This window comes from Chelon labrosus (assembly GCF_963514085.1).
Source record: "Chelon labrosus genome assembly, chromosome: 6".
NCBI lineage: Eukaryota > Metazoa > Chordata > Actinopteri > Mugiliformes > Mugilidae > Chelon > Chelon labrosus.
The window spans coordinates 29497820-29519883 of NC_140342.1; the positions used below are offsets into that span (position 1 = coordinate 29497820).

Genomic DNA, 22064 nt, shown 5'->3' on the forward strand with positions numbered 1-22064 from the left:
AAATGGACTGGAGCTGGTTTTTATTGACGTCTATAACCAACGAAGTCAAGACGAGATGAGACACGTCCTCAGATCACCTCCTCCTGATTGGTCGGTTCCTGATTATCCCCGGGGGACTCGTAGGGAACAGATCCAGGGTTCGTGCTCTGAATGTGTTTCTTTTTCTTCTTGACTTTGAGACGTGACGTCTGCTGGGACCCCCCCTCCCCCAAACCCACCACCACCACCCCTCCTCCATCACAGACCGGTCCCGGCTGAATTCAACACTAACTCAGGGTCAACGGCACAAAGTCAACCAGCCCAGCTTCACGTTAGTCCAAGGAGCCTCGTCTGTCTCCACAGGAGGACATTACCGGGGGACGAGTTTAGATTCAACACGATCCACGCAACTCTGTAAACATCTCCGCAGAGGACAGTCTGCTGGGACGACGTCCACCACGAGATCAGGACACTGGGGTCAACGACAACTATGTAAATATGTTGAACTGATTATGCCAATGCTAATGGTGATGCTAACAGCGATGCTAACACTGATGCTAAAGGCGATACCAAGGACGATGCCACTGCCGATGCTATTGGCAACGCTAATCTTAATGCTAATGGTGGTGCTAATGCCAATGCCAATATAAAAGTTAATGGTGATGCTAATAGCAATAGGAATGGCAAAGCTAATGCCAATGCTAATGTCGTTACCAAGGACCATGCCAATGCCGATGCTTTAGCCGATGCTAACCTTAATGCAAATGGTGATGCTAATGTCAATGCCATTGTCAGTGCTAAAGGCGATACCTGGGATGATGCCGATGCTATTGGCGAAGCTAATCTTAATACTAATGGTGATGCTGTTAGCGATACCAACAGCAATGCTAATGCCAATGCTAAAGGCAATACCAAGGGTGATTCCAATGTTGATGCTACTGGCGATGCTAATCTTAATGCTAATGGTGATGCTAATAGTGATACCAATGGCAGTTTATTTCGTCCTCTAAAACTAAAACAGGTAGATTCCAGGTGACGTTCATCTTTAAGTGGGTGTTAGCATCCTTTAGCAGTAGTTAGCATCCTTTAGCAGTAGTTAGCATCCTTTAGCAGTGGTTAGCATCGCAGCCTGAAGGTTGTTTGTTAATATCAGGATGAATTGTGACATTTAACCGTTACAGCGACACCACGACAGATGCTAACTACCGACAGGACAAACGTCTCGTAGGTAAACGTGGTGACTCACAGTTGGTGAGGTCGGGGGGGGCGAAGCTGTCGTTCATGAAGACACTGTTGGGTTTAGCCACTTTCAAGTAGACCACGTCTGGAGTGTTTTTCAAGGCAGTGACGGCGTGTTCGTGGCTCACCTCCTCCAGACAAGCGCTGTTCACCTGGACCCAGAGACCACATGTTTAACTTTTACATTCTGTGAGACGAGACGGTCGCTGATGGACGAGTCCTTACAGCCAATAGTTTGTCTCCGATCTGCAGCCTCCCGTCTTTGTGTGCAGCTCCGCCCTCGATGATCTTGGTGACGTAGATGCTGTTGTCGCCCGGGATGTGCTGGTTCCCAACGCCTCCCGCTATACTGAAGCCAAGACCTGTGGGGACACATCGGGACGGAAAAAGAGAGACAGGTTTATGATGTCCCCTCCTGATGCATTATGGGACACGGATGAAACGGAGCTGAAGCTGGAAACGGCGTTTTAACGAGAACACTGAAACAAATCTGAGGCTACAACGATGCACTAAATAAAAACAACAACATATTTTTGGTCCGTTTCCGTGGAAACCGAGCCGTCTGAATAATCACGAGGCCCCCGAGGGATTTCACTGAAGTGGAGACGGTCCAGCCGCCTAAAAAGATCTGTGTTGATTATCAGGTATCATGAGTCAGAGAGTTACGTCGGACTTTTAGGACGATGGACGACGACTAACGAACGTGTTTATCAAAGATCGTTTCATGGACTGAAAGATTCATCTCTACGTAGAAAGATTAAGTCACAACAACAACACATACGTAAATCTTTCTAAAAGTCCTGATTTTGTCAAAAGTTGACGTCGTTACAACAGATTTCCTCCTTAAATGAACATTTTCACATCTGGAGTCATGTTCATTCATCCAGTAGTGATGTAACTGGACGGGATGAGGTCGTCTTTGTTTCAGGTTTGGACCATTATGTCGTCTAAAGTCACGTTTCTTAGTAGAGATTTTAAAAACTAAGTCTCACGGTGTCCATCTCTGTCTCTTAGCTTCGAGGCAGGCTCAGCCTCTAACATGCTAACGTCCTGCTGCTCATCAGGCAGGTGGTCATAATGTTTTGGCCCTGGAGGAGCCTTCGTACCTTTGGGTCCTTTCACCAGTTTGATCTCCATCACTTTCTCTGAGACCGGTTTCCTCCGGCGGACGTAGAGTCGGACCAGAGACCCCGCCTCCTTCAGCGCCTCCACGGCCCGACTGTGGGTCACGTCCCGGACGTCCACTTCGTTCACTCTGAGGATGACGTCGTTGACCCTGAAACACAGACACAGCCCCGCCCCCACTGGTCACCACCAGGTATAACACCTGAGACACAGCCCCGCCCCCTCTGGTCACCACCAGGTATAACACCTGAGACACAGCCCCGCCCCCACTGGTCACCACCAGGTATAACACCTGAGACACAGCCCCGCCCCCACTGGTCACCACCGGTATAACACCTGAGACACAGCCCCGCCCCCTCTGGTCACCACCAGGTATAACACCTGAGACACAGCCCCGCCCCCTCTGGTCACCACCAGGTATAACACCTGACACACAGCCCCGCCCCCACTGGTCACCACCAGGTATAACACCTGAGACACAGCCCCGCCCCCTCTGGTCACCACCAGGTATAACACCTGAGACACAGCCCCGCCCACTGGTCACCACCAGGTATAACACCTGAGACACAGCCCCGCCCCCACTGGTCACCACCAGGTATAACACCTGAGACACAGCCCCGCCCCCACTGGTCACCACCAGGTATAACACCTGAGACACAGCCCCGCCCACTGGTCACCACCAGGTATAACACCTGAGGCACAGCCCCGCCCCCTCTGGTCACCACCAGGTATAACACCTGAGACACAGCCCCGGCCCCACTGGTCACCACCAGGTATAACACCTGAGGCACAGCCCCGCCCCCTCTGGTCACCACCAGGTATAACACCTGAGACACAGCCCCGCCCCCACTGGTCACCACCAGGTATAACACCTGAGACACAGCCCCGCCCCCACTGGTCACCACCAGGTATAACACCTGAGCTCACAGAGACACCTGAGCCTTCATCCTCATTTTACCTGACCAGGTGAGTCAGACTTTCTCTGCTCAATTATGAATGAACCCTGAGGACACAGAGGAGGTTCATCTTTCTACTGCTCCTCCTCCTCCTCCTCCTCCTCCTCCTCCCTCCCTGGCCAGTTCATTAGGTACACTAGTGAATGTATTCTGGTGTCTCACTTGAGCCGTCCGTCCTGGGCGGCTGCTCCTCCAGGGATGACTTTAGTGATGAAGATGCTGGGGTCTTCACCGATGTGGGGGTTGTCGGTGCCGCCAGCGATGCTGAAGCCCAGACCAGAGTTTCCCTGGAGACGAGGACAGATGTCAGACATGATGGTGTGGTTTGGTCTCCACGGTAACAGCCAGTGGTCAGGATGAAAGCTCCGCCTCTTTTTACAAACTTTACTTTTAAAGCAAACAAACAGGAAGCAGGACGTGTGTTGTTTCAGCGGAGGGAAGCTGTTTGGAGCCTGAGGAGGGACTCAGCTGTTTCTAAATCTACGCTGCTCTGATAATCATTTACACTTGAAGAAGCTCAGCTGGACCAGAGAACATAAAGAGATAAAGACGGGAACAACAGCTGCGTTAAGAAGAACAAACAAACGTCCTGAGTCGACTCTGCTGACTTTAAAACTTCTAGAAGTCAGAAACAAAAAGACGGAGACGCCTCACCCTCTCCAGCGTGATCTCCTCGTACTCATAGTCGGCCTCTGTCCCGTTCACCTGCACAGAAACAACCGGATCAATGAGGAGGAGTTAGTGGGACAGGAAGGGGGCGGGGCCACGCTCAACTAACCCCAACTAACCCCAACTAACCTCAACTAACCTCAACTAACCCCAACTAGCCCCAACTAGCCCCAACTAACCCAACTAGCCCCAACTAACCCTCAACTAACCCCAACCTCAACTAACCCCAACCAACCCCAACTAGCCACAACTAACCCCAACTAGCCACAACTAACCCCAACCTCAATTAGCCCCAACTAGCCCCAACTAACCCAACTAGCCCCAACTAACCCTCAACTAACCCAACTAGCCCCAACTAACCCTCAACTAACCCAATTAGCCCCAACTAGCCCCAACTAACCCAACTAGCCCCAACTAACCCTCAACTAACCCCAACCTCAACTAACCCCAACCAACCCCAACTAGCCCCAACTAACCCCAACTAGCCCCAACTAGCCCCAACTAGCCCCAACCCCAACTAACCCCAACTAGTCCCAACTAACCTCAACTAACCTCAACTAACCCCAACTAGCCCCAACTAGCCCCAACTAGCCCCAACTACCCCAACTACCCCCAACTAACCCCAACTAACCTCAACTAACCCCAACTAACCCCAACTAACCCAACTAGCCTCAACTAACCCCAACTAGCCTCAACTGGCCCCAACTAACCCCAACTAACCCCAACTAACCCAACTAGCCCCAACTAGCCCCAACTAGCCCCAACTAACCCAACTAGCCTCAACTAACCCCAACTAACCTCAACTGGCCCCAACTAACCCCAACTAACCCCAACTAACCCAACTAGCCTCAACTAACCCCAACTAACCCCAACTGGCCCCAACTAACCCAACTAGCCCCAACTAGCCCCAACCTCAATTAGCCCCAACTAGCCCCAACTAGCCCCAACTAACCCAATTAGCCCCAACTAACCTCAACTAGCCCCAACTAACCCCAACTAACCCCAACTAACCCCAACTAGCCCCAACTAGCCCCAATTAACCTCAACTAGCCCCAACTAACCCAACTAACCTCAACTAACCCCAACCTCAACTAGCCCCAACTAACCTCAACTAACCTCATGTGACTCACACGTTTAGGAACATTTTGGTTCCTACCATAAAACGGTGATGCTAATGGCAATGCTAATGGATAGCATGGTAGCGCTAATTTATTTTTAATTATGTTTACAATCTAAACACAACAGGAATCTGCTAATGGAGATGCTAGCAGTGCTAATAATGGCTAACATGGCGATGCTACTTTTAATTCTTAATAGAATGCGAGTCTGGTAACACTCTATCTGGACACTAAAGGCGATCCTAATGACTAAGCTAACGGCTAGCATAGCAAGCTGTGACGACAGGAAACGATGGATGTTGGACTCACGTATGGGGGCGTGTCCAGACTGTCTGTGTTGACCACCACGGGAGGAGGGTTGGCCTGAGGAGAGAAGGAGACACATCAGACAAACATCACCTGAACAAGCCCCGCCCCCGAGCTCCCACCCACACGTAGCTCCGCCCCGCCATGCTTAGCTCCACCCCTACCCAGCGCTGAGGATGAAAGAGGAAGCAGAGGTTAGAGAGGACGCAGCGCAACAGACAGGACGACGTCTCAGTCAACCTGATCTACTTCTCCTCCTCCTACACCATCACTCCATCATCATCCATCAGTCTGCTGTCTGGAGGGATGGATGGATGGATGGATGGATGGAGGAGACAGAAAGAGAAGCGAGCAAAACAAACAAAACAAAGCAAATAAAAAGAGAGAGACCTGTGACGCCGGAGGGATGGATGGAGGGATGGATGGAGGGATGGATGGAGGGATGGCTGCACTCTCAGTCGGGATTGGAGAGATTGGGATCACAGGGATTATGGGGGAGGAGGGCGGGGCCTCAGCCTGCTGAACAATAGGCACGGTGAGGGGTCAGAGGTCAGAGGTCAGAGAAACACAGATGAACAGAGGGAGGATGGATGCATGAGGGTGTTTGATTCGATCGCAGCGAGAGGCCAGGTGGGAGGAGCTTAAAGATTAATGTATCGATGATTCTTCTTCTACTACTGATAACCTGGTAGAGAATAAACAAAGATATAAATATATGGCACATGTTCATATAGTCAGCCTCATAAATAAACTATAAACTACAGTAAATAAAATAGAGTCTGGGAAAACTTAACATATTTAACTCTCAAAAACGATTTAACTTCTAATATTCAGATACATATATTGTTAATGCTGACATTAAAGGAATTTAGATAATTCTAGTAATTAAGTAAATGTATAATTTATTATTTTATTATTTTAATATTTAATATTGAATGTTAATATTTAGCATCAATTTAAATACTTGTGTTATTTATATTTTATAATAAATATATTAAATCATTTTATTGTTGTAATTAATATTTTAGTTAAACAGTCAGATCAGTTTTATCCCCTGGTCTCTGAGGTGGTGATGAAGAGGAGCCAGCCTTCATCACTCTGACCTCTGTTACGTAACACCAGGACCCCGTGCGGCGCCGACAGGAAGCCGTGTTTCCAGGAGGCTTAACTGTTGCGCTGCAGCAGCAGAACGCCGTCCGGGCGCCATGGAAAACCAGCGGGCGCTAAAATTAGCACATCGAGCGCATTGATCCTCCAGCCCTACTTCTGGAGCCCAGCGGCTCCTAAAAACACTTCCTGTTTGGGTTCGTGTCGGCTCAGGGTCCGGGGGGAGTGAACGCTCACGAAACGCACAGGATCTTTGAGCCGAGAGGACGAAGACGGGGAAATAAATAAAGATGAACTGTATGAGAATAATCTGAGACGTTTAACTGAAGGATCAATAATTAAAGTTAGTTTTTATGTTCCTTTAAAATAAACTGAACATTTAACCTGATCACAGACGTTTAAACTGATTCTCTGATTAAAGGAGACGGTCTGGTCTGAGGGGTTCTGGTCCAGAACTGATGTATTTTTCTTATTTAGTGATTTCCAGCTGAACCAGTCGAGGACATGAAGCGGCGCCGGCGTCCTGACCTCAGGTACCTTACTGAAGGCGAAGGGGACCCAGGGGATCTCCGTCCTGCCGCTGCCCACCACCTTGGCCGTGCTCTTGGTCGGGCTTTTCTTGACGCTGTCCCTCAGGTTGAGGAAGCGGCTGCGAGCTCGGCAGGACGCCGGCACGGTGCAGGCGGTGAAGGTGGAGAGGGACGCCGGCGGACGGGACGCCTGCTGCTGCTGCTGCTGCTGCTGCTGCTGGCGGTGCAGCTCGATGGCGTGCTGCCTCTGCAGCGGGTGGAGGTGGGCGATGGACTCCTGCAGCCTCCTCTCGCCGTCGCTCACGGCCTCGGGGGTGAACTCCTGCCGGGGGTAGTGTGTGGTCATCGTCCCGGAGCTGGTTCCAGACTGGAGGAGGTTAAATTAAAGATGCTTCCTGGGTCAGCGTCGCTCCACCACCACAGTAACGCTCCCTCTCATCTTCTGCTGCCAGATAATGAGCTTCACTGAGCCACATGCCAGCACCGTGGAGGGGTGGAGGGGGGTGGAGGGGTGCAGCTCCAGTTTGCTGCATGAATAATCGATGTCGACCCCCCCGGACTCAGAGCCAGCGACCAGCAGCAGCGTTAGCAGCGTTAGCAGCAGCAGCTTTCATTCAGATTCTCTCTTTAAGCCTCAACATGAAAACATGACCTGCTTTCATTGTTTACTGACGCCCTGTCAAAATAAAACGCCCCACAGCTGAAGGCTTTTATTCTGACAGGCCTGGTCTACTGTCATTCACAGATCCAAACTAAAAGCTTTGTCCAGATGATGGCGCCACAAGAAGCTACGATGAAACAAATGAAAGGTAGATTTCAGGAGCGACGGAGCCAATCAGACGCCAGTCGACTTTAATGATAAAACCTCAGAGCTAATAGTAGCTCTTCCTAGCCTCCCAGCTAACAGTAGCTCCTCCTAGCCTCCCAGCTAACAGTAGCTCTTCTTAGCCTCTCAGCTAACAGTAGCTCTTCCTAGCCTCCCAGCTAACAGTAGCTCTTCCTAGCCTCCCAGCTAACAGTAGCTCTTCCTAGCCTCAGAGCTAACAGTAGCTCTTCCTAGCCTCAGAGCTAACAGTAGCTCTTCCTAGCCTCCCAGCTAACAGTAGCTCTTCTTAGCCTCCCAGCTAACAGTAGCTCTTCCTAGCCTCAGCGCTAACAGTAGCTCTTCCTATCCTCCCAGCTAACAGCAGCTCTTCTTAGCCTCCCAGCTAACAGCAGCTCTTCTTAGCCTCCCAGCTAACAGTAGCTCTTCCTAGCCTCCCAGCTAACAGTAGCTCTTCCTAGCCTCCCAGCTAACAGTAGCTCTTCCTATCCTCCCAGCTAACAGCAGCTCTTCTTAGCCTCCTAGTTAACAGTAGCTCTTCTTAGCCTCCCAGCTAACAGTAGCTCTTCCTAGCCTCTCTGCTAACAGTAGCTCTTCTTAGCCTCCCAGCTAACAGTAGCTCTTCCTAGCCTCCCAGCTAACAGTAGCTCTTCCTAGCCTCCCAGCTAACAGTAGCTCTTCCTAGCCTCTCTGCTAACAGTAGCTCTTCTTAGCCTCATAGCTAACAGTAGCTCTTCCTAGGTTTCCAACATAAATGTATTTTTGTTTTTGTTCTGAAATAAAAATAAACTGTTGTCAGTAAATGTCTGAGGTATCAATGTTTAGTTTTTAGTTTAAAGGTCCTAGAAGCTCCTAAAGGTTAAATGTTTATATTTATTTTAATCTGTTTATATTTTAATCAACAGTAAAGTAACACTCCTCATCATTATCTGACTCTATAGATTAAAGGAGTCACTGAGCTGCTGTGTGTCTACAGCTCCACCTTCAGGTCAAACTCCACACCTACACCCACTATGATTCACTGAACAACACGCTAACGTTCACACTCATGAGCTGATGGAGGTTCTCAGTCGTTCAGGTGGAAATGAAGGAACTAGACGATGTTTCAGAGTCTTCATGTCAGATTATTATCAGGAAAGTGAAATGTAATCCAGAAAGATCTTTAAGTGTCTCTGATATTTCTTCATGTTCTGTTTGATCCCAGATGTTTTTATGAACTAAGGAAACAGATCAGAGTTAAAACATTCTGACGTTGGATTTAAGAAGTTTAGTTTTAGTCTTATAAAGTAAATAACTGATCTAAATGGTCTCTTCTTCTCTTCTTCCACATGTTTTATATAATTTATGCGTTCTGTTTAGTTTGTTTTAACTGACTGAATAGTTTATTCAGGTGAATCTAACAGTGAACACCTGGAGAAAATAAACTGAGGTGTGAACTCAGACCACCAGGAAGGGAACCAGCAACCCTGACAGCCTCAGTGCCCTGCTCACTGACACAACAACACAATGAATTATCAAACAGACCCGTCAAGACTCGGCAGCAAAACACCAGGAACATGAAAACTGAAGGAACTACGACTCCCAGGATGCATTTCACTGCTGACCAACAACCACAGTAACAACCTGAATACGTGACGTGAGGAAAGAGACTCTGACTGAAGATCAACACTGACAAAAACCAGAGAAGAAGAAGAAGCTGAGACTCAGGTCATGGTATAAATGAAGGAACAAGAAGAAACTAAGACTTTTGAGGGTTTCTGAAAGACGTTTCATACAAGTAGGTTTCTCCAGGCCCAGGTCCAGGTCCAGGTCTACATGGAGGACCAAGATGATACTAAGACATCTAGACTGGCTGGTTTACAGAGGGAGGCAGTAAAATGACTCAGGCTCAGGTGTCGGTGGTCCACCACAGTCCACTATAGTCCAACAGAGTCCTTCAGATGTAGGTGGACTGCTGTCTCTCTTGTCTGGAGTCTCTGGACATTAATCATCAGAGAACCATTGGAGACAGGATCAGACCAGGTTCCTCCAGGTCCAGGTCATTATGACACTCTGGTCATGTGACCTCCAGGTGGACTCCACCCACAGATGTTCCTGATAAAAACCTAAACTCTCCACCAAACATTTAGAGCTGAACACTTGGAGGAGACGACTTCTACAAACACAACAAGTCCACATGTCTTTGTCTCATCTAATTCCTCTCAGAATCAGAGTCTGGTTTAATTCTCCATCTGGATTTCATTATGATACAAAGAACAACTTTAAAAGACCTGATCTGGTCCTAAATGTCCTAGAGTTGGTCTCCTGTGTCTTCCTAAAGTCTGTCCTCGTCTTCCTTGTCTTCTCCTAGAGTTGGTCTCCTGTAGCTTCCTAAAGTCTGTCCTTGTCTTCCTTGTCTTCTCCTAGAGTTGGTCTCCTGTAGCTTCCTAAAGTCTGTCCTTGTCTTCCTTGTCTTCTCCTAGAGTTGGTCTCCTGTGTCTTCCTAAAGTCTGTCCTTGTCTTCCTTGTCTTCTCCTAGAGTTGGTCTCCTGTGTCTTCCTAAAGTCTGTCCTTGTCTTCCTTGTCTTCTCCTAGAGTTGGTCTCCTGTGTCTTCCTAAAGTCTGTCCTTGTCTTCCTTGTCTTCTCCTAGAGTTGGTCTCCTGTGTCTTCCTAAAGTCTGTCCTTGTCTTCCTTGTCTTCTCCTAGAGTTGGTCTCCTGTGTCTTCCTAAAGTCTGTCCTTGTCTTCCTTGTCTTCTCCTAGAGTTGGTCTCCTGTAGCGTCCTAAAGTCTGTCCTTGTCTTCCTTGTCTTCTCCTAGAGTTGGTCTCCTGTAGCTTCCTAAAGTCTGTCCTTGTCTTCCTTGTCTTCTCCTAGAGTTGGTCTCCTGTAGCTTCCTAAAGTCTGTCCTCATCTTCCTTGTCTTCTCCTAGAGTTGGTCTCCTGTAGCGTCCTAAAGTCTGTCCTCATCTTCCTTGTCTTCTCCTAGAGTTGGTCTCCTGTAGCGTCCTAAAGTCTGTCCTTGTCTTCCTTGACTTCTCCTAGAGTTGGTCTCCTGTAGCTTCCTAAAGTCTGTCCTTGTCTTCCTTGTCTTCTCCTAGAGTTGGTCTCCTGCAGCTTCCTAAAGTCTGTCCTTGTCTTCCTTGTCTTCTCCTAGAGTTGGTCTCCTGCAGCTTCCTAAAGTCTGTCCTTGTCTTCCTTGTCTTCTCCTAGAGTTGGTCTCCTGTGTCTTCCTAAAGTCTGTCCTTGTCTTCCTTGTCTTCTCCTAGAGTTGGTCTCCTGTGTCGTCCTAAAGTCTGTCCTTGTCTTCCTTGTCTTCTCCTAGAGTTGGTCTCCTGTAGCTTCCTAAAGTCTGTCCTTGTCTTCCTTGTCTTCTCCTGGAGTTGGTCTCCTGTAGCTTCCTAAAGTCTGTCCTTGTCTTCCTTGTCTTCTCCTAGAGTTGGTCTCCTGTGTCTTCCTAAAGTCTGTCCTTGTCTTCCTTGTCTTCTCCTAGAGTTGGTCTCCTGTGTCTTTCTAAAGTCTGTCCTTGTCTTCCTTGTCTTCTCCTAGAGTGGACTGGATTCAGTCCAATAAATCTTTCAGTCAAAGTTAATGTAGTGTGGAGAGGGTAGCTGGTACCTTGTGTTCTCTACTCCAGAAATGTTCTGGTCATCCAACGCTGCCATAAACTCCCTAACCCTCTCTGGAAGATGTTTCTCCTTGACGCTGTCTCCAGGAAACTTTTCTCTTCTTTTAAACGTTCAGTGTTTGTTGTTGTTGTTTGGGTGCAGCCTTTGACTGAGTGGACTCCATGGATTCTGTTTAGATCATCAACTACTACCACCTCACCTCACATCCACCAGGACTCTGGTTCTTCTTGTTCAGTTTTAATGGTGTCAAAGCTAGCTAACCGCCATTAAAACAGAAGAAGAAGAAGAAGTTGATTGGATGCCACTTTTACCCATAATTAAATCCAGATGTTACCAGACTCGGTAAAGTTTTTTGTTTTAATAATAAAAATATAAAATCCAACGACAGAGAGAAGACGTCAGCGTTCACGTATGTTAACATGTGTGAGGCAGTAAACACAGGAGGAGGAGGAGGAGGAGGAGGAGGAGGAGGGGGCGGCGGCGGTCGGTGTAGCGCTGCGTGTCGGGAGCCTTAGAGGTTGCTAGGCAACGCCAGGAAAGGCATGTGCTACTGCAGGGGTTTCTTCACATCTGCCCAGAACACGACGCTGCTGCTGCTGCTGCTGCTGCAACTCGCTGATATAAAAACCTGAACAGGTGAGACAGAATAAACTCCTCCATCGTCCCAGAGCCAACACGTCCAGCTCTCCTCCTCCTCCTCCTCCTCCTCCTCCTCCACTAATCACACTCTGGGTTTGTTGTTGACGGAGCTGAAGGAGACGTCTGAGAAAAGGATGAATCCTCCCGACGTGACGCAGCAGCAGCAGCAGCAGCAACTTTTACACCTCGACACATTCACAGCAACACACAGCAGCCAGAGAATGAGTCACGGTGCAGCGCCTCCCCCCCACCTCCTTCACCTTTCTGTACAAAGGCATGGAGGAGGAGGAGGAGGAGGAGGAGGTGACCTACCAGTAGGCGCCGGTGCAGCCTCTTGGTTCTCCTCAGGGTGCCCATGATGCGGCGGCCCATCTTCTTAGCGTACCACACAGAGTTGAGCATGTTGCTGCTGCTGCTCCTGCTGCTGTGGTGGAGGAGGAGGAGGAGGTGGAGGAGGTGGTGGTGGTGCCGTCGCCTCCTCTGCGCCTCCTCTCGCTCCTGCTGCTGCAGGCTGAGGTGGTGCTGGCTGCTGGAGAGCAGACGTGGGAGGGAGGGGAGGGGAGGGGAGGGGGGAGGCTCTACTCCACCTTGTGTCCCCTCTTCCTCCTCCTCCTCCTCCTCTTTCTCTCAGACACAAACAAGGAGGAGGCTGCAGAGGAGCTGACGGAGGAGGTCCTCTTCCTGTCAGTTACGAGCGCTAGACGGTAAACGCTCGACATCGAATAAAAAAAGAAGAAGAGAGGGAGGAGGGGAGGGGGGAGGAGGGAGGAGGGGAGGAGGGAGGAGGGGAGGAGGGAGAGCCTCAACCAGTCGGGGTGAGAGAGCATCACTCAGCTGTCGGTCGCCCTTCGTCTGAAACAGACGTTTGAAAAGAGAGAGAGGAAGTTTTAGTCGTCTTCTTTCTCCTCGTCGTCCTCTTCTTCTGCTTCCTCTTGTTCTTGTTCTTCCTCTTGTTCTTCTTCTTCCTCCTCCTTCCTCTTCCTCACCATACTCTACAGACACTCTTGTACATTAAACGTGTTTTTAAAAAGATCTTATTTTACTTGTTTGTATTTTCCTCATCAGCCTTTTTGCTTTTTATTGGATAAAATAAACAATTAATTTGCAGTTTGACGACGTTAATATTTTTTATCACTGTGTCAGGTCATCTGGGAACATTTCTGTTGACTCAGAAGTTTCTCATGACAAATAAAGTACGTCCCATATGTCCACAAACATCTGAACGGTTTCATGTGGAGTTCCACAAGGCTCCACCCTGGAGCCACTGGTTTAAAAAGCTCCACACGTTACCATTAAAATACTGATATACGTCTTTACGCAGACGACACCGAACTCTACATAGATGTTCAACAGCAACAAACATATTTGAATATTTAATAAATAACTTGGAGAGATTAAAGTTTTCTATTTGGCACATAAAGATAATTAAAATATAATTTAACTACTGTTTTCTTGTGTAGCAGTCCTTATATTTTTAGTGAAATCTTTCAGACTGCTAAGACGGTTATATAGTTATGTTACTTGTTATAAGCAGACATGTGTTTCCTTGCTCTTAATATGATATTATTATTATTATTATTATCTTTTCTTAATTTACATTGTGTAAAACAGAATAAAGTTAGTATGGTTTTGTTCTCACTAGTGTACCTAATGAACTGGCAAAGGAGTGTATGATGATCATAACAGGTCTCTGGAAGAAAACTGGACGTCACCTCTGACCACATGTCAAACAGATTATATCTGATAAAAACAGTAGTTTAACCACGATGTGTCCAAACTGTGGAACGAGTCAAAACTTGAGTTTGAAAAAGTGTGACGTAATATATTTGTCATATTTACAATAAATGAAACTAACCTTTGGTTTCATAATAATATAAAGTATATAACTGAGATGAGATGCAACACATGTTCTAAAAACAATAATCTAGTTTAGGATAAAAGACTTCATTCATGTGTTGGTCAGAGTAAAACACTGATATAAATCTCTACGCAGACGACACCCAGCTCTACATAGATGTTCATCCTCAACAAATATTGATCAACATCAGCTTATTAACAAACCAAAACTGCATCAGGGCAAGAAATATATATTTATTAGTGAAACACTTGCGCATTTTCACTTTCTGAGCTCATTTTGTGAACAGAATATGATAATTTTTTGTTTATTTTTGCAGCTGTGACGCTGACATTTCATTTACACGAAGGAATAAAACGTCTGCTTCATTTGTTTCCTGATAATTCATTAGTTTTTTCTCTTTAAAGACGTAGACGATGCAGATTTCTGTGTCTTTAGTGAAGGAACTCCTGCGAGGTCTTAAATAGTTTATTTTATTTATGTATTTTTTGTCTCCTTGTGTCTTTCGTGACTTTCCCTGCCTGGAATTCGCCCGCCACAACTTTTCATGCTTTCCTTGTACCTCTGCTATAAATAGAGCCGTCCCGTCCTCCCAGCATGCTTTGCTGCCGTTGGGACTGAGAGGATGAAGCAGCAGGATCAGTGACGAGTCATTTCATGGGCTCTAAATATACGTCAGAGCTGCTGTAAATCCTTCACACCAAACATTTTACTACCTCCCTCTGTAAATCTGTCCTTGTGCTTCTGAGCAGGTTCAACCTCCTCCATTTTCCTCCTGTCTGGACTTTCTTTGTCGACGTCCCTCTCTTGTGTTGCCATGGCGCCGTGAGGAGAGCCAAGAGAGGGAATGAGGATAAAGAAAAAGGAGAATAGCGTTCGTCCTCCCGGCACCTCTGCGTCTCTTTGTGACGCTGCGTTGGTGGCGTTATCGTCACGGAGGTGATGGAGACAGATTCCTGCTGACGTCAGGACGTGGATCAAACATGGAGGAAACAATGAGGAAGAGGATGAAGAGATCCGTCCCTGGGTTCCTCTACTTTACTCCTCTCCAGACGTTAAAAAGTTCAAATTGATCTTTATTTCAACAGAACAGTTTACCTCTCTCCATCAGGCCGTCCCAGACCAGATCGTCCAGATCTCCTTCATTGACCCCTAACTCACTGATGGACAGGAGGAGGTCTGTCCGTCCCGTTTTGTCTCCTCTGTAAATCGTCTCTACCTCGGTTCATCCTCCGACCCTTCATGGACCCGTGGAGTCTGACCTCAGGAGACTCGTTGTCGTTGACGTGTCCACAAAGGAGACGACACCGGACAACATGTCGCATAATATGACAAGAGGTCTCACTCCTGCAGATTCCTACAGTCTCATTCATGCTGAGAACTGACGATTATAACCCAACATACTAGGACTGGGTTAAAAACGCTGATTTTCAGATTTCACAATTTCACAATCCAACATCGATGATAAAATCCTCCTATTTCCTGCATCGTTAGAAATCTCTCCGACGCCAACATTCACGCCAACATCGGCGTAGAGCCGTAGCAGGAGCATAAACCAAGTTTGGTCTGAACACATACAAACATGCAGGACGTCCCAAAATGGCAGACGAGTTTCAAACTGACATATCTCTAAATAAATGATGACACCCAAATAAAAAGACACCACAGACTCTGGAGGTTTGGTTGAAAGGATCGATGGTCGATGAATTGTTTGGTTCTTGTATCGTTAAGTCTCCAGAGAAACGAGCCATCAGCTAGCGTTAGCCATCAGCTAGCGTTAGCCATCAGCTAGCGTTAGCCAACAACATTCACAACCACGTAGACTCAGACTACAACTCTACTTCCTCCTCCTTCCTGGTGCACATTTAACTTATTGTGTCTGTATTAACTCATGAAGAAGAACTGATTTTATTCCAGACGGTGGCGCCAAAAGAGAACCATGTGAGAACCAGGAACGTCCGGTTCTCACATGTTAAGTTTGACACAACATCGCTAGCTCGTTAAGAGTCACATCCAGGATTTATTTTACAAACAACTTCAACAAAATGCAACTGAACTGAGTAGCCATGACTCCAGTCATTATGCTAAGCTAAGCTAAGCTAAGATAAGCTAAGCTAAGCCCTTCCTAGCCCAGCTTTGACTCCACAACTCTTTAAAAAGGATGAAAATATGATGGAGGTGTGAAAAACTACAAGTGTCCCAACGAACAGCCCTGTGGTGCTGGAGGACGGGTGAGGGGGGGTGAGGAGGTGAGGGGGTTACCTGGATTGGGGGATAGGGGTTGGAAGAGCAGGAGGGGAGGGGGCTGTCCTCTCCGGTAGGGTAGAGGGTGGAGGGCGTAGGGGAGGGGAGCTCCGGGTGGTGCTGTCCTAACGCTGAAGAACCGTCAAAGATGCACTCCAGAGACGCTACCTACAGGTGACAGGGGGGAGGACGGGGGAGGACGGGGGAGGGACGGGGGAGGAAACAAGAGTCTCGCAAAGGTCAAAATACAACAAAGAAGAACAGAGTTGACAGAGACGGGTGGAGGCGACGAGACGTTTCTACACAACGGCAGAAGAAGATGGAGCGACGGACAGGAAACAGTCTGGTCATGTGACCTTCAGGTGATTAAACCCCGCCCCCCATGTCCCCCCCCCACCAGGTGAACACTTGTCTTCTACAAACATCCAGATGTTTGTCTCAGCTTGTTCTTTCATTTAGATCATGACCTGAACCACAGAGAACCTCCACATAGTGTTTAATTTATACGTTATTTATATTTATTACATATTTAAGTCCGTCTTCATTAACATGTGTCTCCACATGTGTCCCCATTATAATACAGTCTTCTCTGATTAATAAACAGCTTAATGAACATTTATTTTACCTTAAAATCTTTTTTCTTAGTTTAAGTTTATTTAACACAAAGTCAAATCTTACTGATATATAAATGTCTTCAGATACTCATAAACAAACCATCCTCTACCTTGCCAGTTCATTAGGTACACTAGGCATATCAACTTTATTCTATTTTGAACAATTTAAATAAAGAAAACATAATAATATCGTATTAAGTTCAAGAAGACCCATGTCTGCTTATACAACAACAACAAATAACATATACAAATACACAACCAGCTGATATAGAGCGACGTGTGGATCTTAGCAGAAACTAAAGAAACTAAAAGATTTAATTAAAGGAAAAAAGTAGTTAAATTATATTTTAATCATCTTTAATGACATTTTATAAGGAACCTCTTTTAAACTAACGCTGAACACAACAACCACAACCTTTAATGAGATGCATTCACTAGCGTACCTAATAAACTGGCCAGTGAGTATATATAAAATAGAAGTATACAAAATAAATATCAACATAGTACTTCAGAAACATCTCTACTGGAACCAGGTTTTATAGGATGATAAAATAAAAAGTATTAACTCTGAATATGTGAATTAAAGTTATTTTTCTCTTTTCAGATCTTTAACTAAAGACAAAGAATTTAAAATTAAAATATAAAAGAAAACAAGTTTATTTTTCTGCAGGGTGTCGTCTTCTTCTTCTACCACACGGTGGCAGCAGAGCTTTAATCTGACCTCATGTTATATGATGATGATAATTACTGAGCAGATTAGTTTAGTTTTTGTGCTAAAAAAATTATTATTATTAATTATTCATCATAAGATTTCAAGAAAATGGTTTAAAATATATACAGATAAATATATATTTCCTAATAATCAACTGTCCAGTCAGTAAAATATAAAATCGACAAGTGTTCATCCAAAACCACGTTTCCCATGATGCTCCACCAGAGCCACAGACAGCAGGTAATATGAGATGAAGTCTGAGCAGACACACACAGCAGCAGCATGAACAGGAAGTAGGGTCATGTGACTGGGAGGAGGAGGCGGAGCTTGATGAATCCTCCAGGTGGAGCTTCCAGGAAGTTCTGGATAAATGAGGTTTATGTTGAGTATTAGAAGCTCACACCTGTGTTTGCTACTTCCTAGCGTCCTAGCGTCCTAGCAGGGTTAGCCTCTAAAGCTGCAGTGACTTTAATCTGGAGCGCAGATTACCCCGACAGTTCAGTAAAGGTTATTCAAACAAGATGGCCGACAGGAAGTGGGAGAAAGGTGGCGCTGGCTTTAATGATTTATTTTATACTTTAACACGTTTAGATGGAAATATGTTGTCGTGTTAGCTGACAGGTTCAGAAACGGTTGAGGTGGATGGTTTGTAGTTTAGCGCTAACTGTTAGCCTTGGTGGCTTCTAGATGCTAGCGCTAACGTCCTCCCTGCGGTACCTGTGTATGTTTTACCTGCGGTTCGTTTACCGGCGGGGTCCTGGGCGTTAGCGGCGTTAGCTTCAGCGTTTTAATGAATCACACGCAGACGACACAGACAAGCACCATCCTCCCTGATGGACACATTAACAGCTGCCTCCTACCTTCATAGGTGAGATGTGAGCGTGGGTGACGTAACCGTGGACGTTCTCGATCTGGGACAGGTTCTTCTCGGCTACCTGGACCAGCTCCGGACCCCCCGCCTCCTCGGTCAGCTGGGGAGAGCTCTGGTCCTGGGGGGACGAGTCCTCATCGTGGTGCCTGTACTTCTGTGGCGGCAAACACACAAAAAAAAACAGAAAGGTCAAGAGGTGGGTTTCCTGGGCCCTGAATGCGGTCTGACAGGCGCTTGTCACTGGTCTGGTTTTTATTTTATTAATTTACTGTGTTACAGTCTCTCATCAGGCTGCCAGAGAACCCCTCTGCTTGCTTTCCTCGACAATAGGACGTGACTCACAGTCTGAACACTTCAGGTCATGAAACTCTCCTGAGTGAATCATCGCTGCAAAACCATGTTGGAAAATATCTGCTCGTCTGATAAAGAGTCAGAGCTACGAGACGAGAGAGACACAGATTAACCTGAGGTCAACTTCAACGTCACAGCTTCAGTCTGATCAGAGCTACTGTTAGCTTAGAGGCTAGGAAGAGCTACTGTTAGCTGAGAGGCTAGGAAGAGCTACTGTTAGCTAGGAGGCTAGGAAGAGCTACCGTCAGCTGGGAGGATAGGAAGAGCTACTGTTAGCTGAGAGGCTAGGAAGAGCTACTGTCAGCTGGGAGGATAGGAAGAGCTACTGTTAGCTGAGAGGCTAGGAAGAGCTACTGTTAGCTCAGAGGCTAGGAAGAGCTACTGTTAGCTGGGAGGCTAGGAAGAGCTACTGTTAGCTGGGAGGCTAGGAAGAGCTACTGTTAGCTAGGAGGCTAGGAAGAGCTACTGTTAGCTCAGAGGCTAGGAAGAGCTACTGTTAGCTAGGAGGCTAGGAAGAGCTACTGTTAGCTGAGAGGCTAGGAAGAGCTACTGTTAGCTGAGAAGCTAGGGAGAGCTACTGTTAGCTAGGAGGCTAGGAAGAGCTACTGTTAGCTGGGAGGCTAAGAAGAGCTACTGTTAGCTCAGAGGCTAGGAAGAGCAACTGTTAGCTAGGAGGCTAGGAAGAGCTACTGTTAGCTAGGAGGCTAGGAAGAGCTACTGTTAGCCGAGAGGCTAGGAAGAGCTACTGTTAGCTATGAGGCTATGAAGAGCTACTGTTAGCTGAGAAGCTAGGAAGAGCTACTGTTAGCTGAGAGGCTAGGAAGAGCTACTGTTAGCTAGGAGGCTAGGAAGAGCTACTGTTAGCCGAGAGGCTAGGAAGAGCTACTGTTAGCCGAGAAGCTAGGAAGAGCTACTGTTAGCTATGAGGCTAGGAAGAGCTACTGTTAGCTGAGAAGCTAGGAAGAGCTACTGTTAGCTGAGAGGCTAGGAAGAGCTACTGTTAGCTGAGAAGCTAGGAAGAGCTACTGTTAGCTGGGAGGCTAGGAAGAGCTACTGTTAGCTGAGAGGCTAGGAAGAGCTACTGTTAGCTGGGAGGCTAGGAAGAGCTACTGTTAGCTGAGAGGCTAGGAAGAGCTACTGTTAGCTGAGAAGCTAGGAAGAGCTACTGTTAGCTGGGAGGCTAGGAAGAGCTACTGTTAGCTCAGAGGCTAGGAAGAGCTACTGTTAGCTGATAAGCTAGGAAGAGCTGCTGTTAGCTTGGAGGCTAGGAAGAGCTACTGTTAGCTGAGAAGCTAGGAAGAGCTACTGTTAGCTTGGAGGCTAGGAAGAGCTACTGTTAGCTGGGAGGCTAGGAGGAGCTACTGTTAGCCGAGGGGCTAGGAAGAGCTACTGTTAGCCGAGAGGCTAGGAAGAGCTACTGTTAGCCGAGGGGCTAGGAAGAGCTACTGTTAGCTGGGAGGCTAGGAAGAGCTACTGTTAGCTTAGAGGCTAGGAAGAGCTACTGTTAGCTTAGAGGCTAGGAAGAGCTACTGTTAGCTTAGAGGCTAGGAAGAGCTACAAAGTGTGGTACAAAGCGTCCTCTCCTGAATCAGCTGATCAGTTCTCGTTCATCTTGTTGTTGAGGAGGTATTCGTATATTTTCATCACTTCCTGGTTCTCTAAGCTGAACAACCAATCAGATGTCTCTTCCTGACCTGTTGGTCAGAGGTCAGACTAGAGCCACCGATGCAGGACTCAACTAAAACCAGAACCACCGTCAGCTTTTAGTTTATTTGTCCATGAGACGAGGACAGAGCTGTAAAGACGAGGACAGAGCTGTAAAGACGAGGACGGAGCTGTAAAGACGAGGACAGAGCTGTAGAGACGAGGACAGAGCTGTAAAGACGAGGACGGAGCTGTAGAGACGAGGACGGAACTGTAGAGACGAGGACAGAGCTGTAAAGACGAGGACGGAGTGTAAAGACGAGGACGGAGCTGTAAAGACGAGGACAGAGCTGTAAAGACGAGGACAGAGCTGTAGAGACGAGGACAGAGCTGTAGAGACGAGGACAGAGCTGTAAAGACGTGGACGGAGCTGTAGAGACGAGGACAGAGCTGTAAAGACGTGGACGGAGCTGTAGAGACGAGGACGGAGCTGTAAAGACGAGGACAGAGCTGTAGAGACGAGGACGGAGTGTAAAGACGAGGACAGAGCTGTAGAGACGAGGACGGAGACGAGGACGGAGCTGTAGAGACGAGGACGGAGTGTAAAGACGAGGACAGAGCTGTAGAGACGAGGACGGAGTGTAAAGACGAGGACAGAGCTGTAGAGACGAGGACAGAGCTGTAAAGACGAGGACAGAGCTGTAGAGACGAGGACGGAGCTGTAAAGACGAGGACAGAGCTGTAGAGACGAGGACGGAGCTGTAGAGACGAGGACAGAGCTGTAAAGACGAGGACAGAGCTGTAAAGACGAGGACGGAGCTGTAAAGACGAGGACAGGGCTGTAAAGATTCTTTACATGAATATGACGGTGAGTCAGAGTCCGTTTGACAGCTGCTGTTACATAAGACGTCTCCGTCTGATCAGCGATTCATTGGACAGATGGAAGGAGACGGGTCAACAACCTGACCCGTCCTGATTGACCCTCATGTTTCATAGCGTTCATGGCGTCGTCGTCTCAGAGATGAAACTAATCGGCTCCTGCTTCGTCTTGTTGGAGGTTTAAGACTCAGATTAGAGAAAACGCTGCTCTGAGAAACCTCTGAAACTTTCAGCTGAACTGGATTATCCTGCGTCTGATTGGCCGAGAGCCCATCAGCTCTGAGCCCCGGTACACATCTCCAGACGCCTGGACCAACATTTGGTTAATTCATGAAGGACAGACAGCAGCGTCCGCCCGCCCGCCCGCCCGCCCGCCCGCCCGCCCACGCCATCAGAGGCGTCAACTCGTCTGAATTCATCCGTTCATTAATCAGTGACACGTCTTTATTCTGCTCAGCAGAGGGACCGTTAGCTGTTAGCCGTTAGCCGCTAGCCGCTAGCTAGCCTATCCTACATGAACCAATGATCCGCTTCGTTCACGCCTGGTATTAAAACCACCAGACATTTAGAGCTGAAGACGTCTCCTCTAGAGACAACACGTCCAGATTGTCTCAGCTTGGTCTTTAGTTTATATCACGACCTTCAGACGTTTAGATCACACGTCTCCTTTATATGGTATTATATTTATCACATCTGTCCTGGACAAACGTCCATCTTTATGGACATGTCTTCATCAAAATGAGTCTCGAGCCACAAAGGAAGGACAGGAGGACAAGAAAGGAGGAAGTAAGGAAAGA

The 22064-nt window shown here is 47.3% G+C and overlaps 1 protein-coding gene across 3 annotated transcripts in view; it reads right to left on the reverse strand.

Moving 5' to 3' along the window:
- Positions 1 to 22064, reverse strand: part of dlg1b (discs large MAGUK scaffold protein 1b) — a 61560-nt gene that overhangs the window by 12676 nt on the left and 26820 nt on the right. The window contains exons 5-13 of one of the 3 annotated variants that reach the window (XM_084546925.1): positions 18383 to 18547; positions 16215 to 16364; positions 5783 to 5911; positions 5396 to 5449; positions 3954 to 4004; positions 3462 to 3586; positions 2325 to 2494; positions 1444 to 1580; positions 1226 to 1370 (exon numbers count right to left, since the gene is read on the reverse strand). In XM_084546925.1, coding sequence (XP_084403051.1) covers positions 1226 to 1370; positions 1444 to 1580; positions 2325 to 2494; positions 3462 to 3586; positions 3954 to 4004; positions 5396 to 5449; positions 5783 to 5911; positions 16215 to 16364; positions 18383 to 18547 — 1126 coding nt within the window. The remainder of the gene's footprint in view (positions 1 to 1225; positions 1371 to 1443; positions 1581 to 2324; positions 2495 to 3461; positions 3587 to 3953; positions 4005 to 5395; positions 5450 to 5782; positions 5912 to 16214; positions 16365 to 18382; positions 18548 to 22064) is intronic. The other 2 variants (XM_084546927.1, XM_084546926.1) reach the window with 2 other exon arrangements.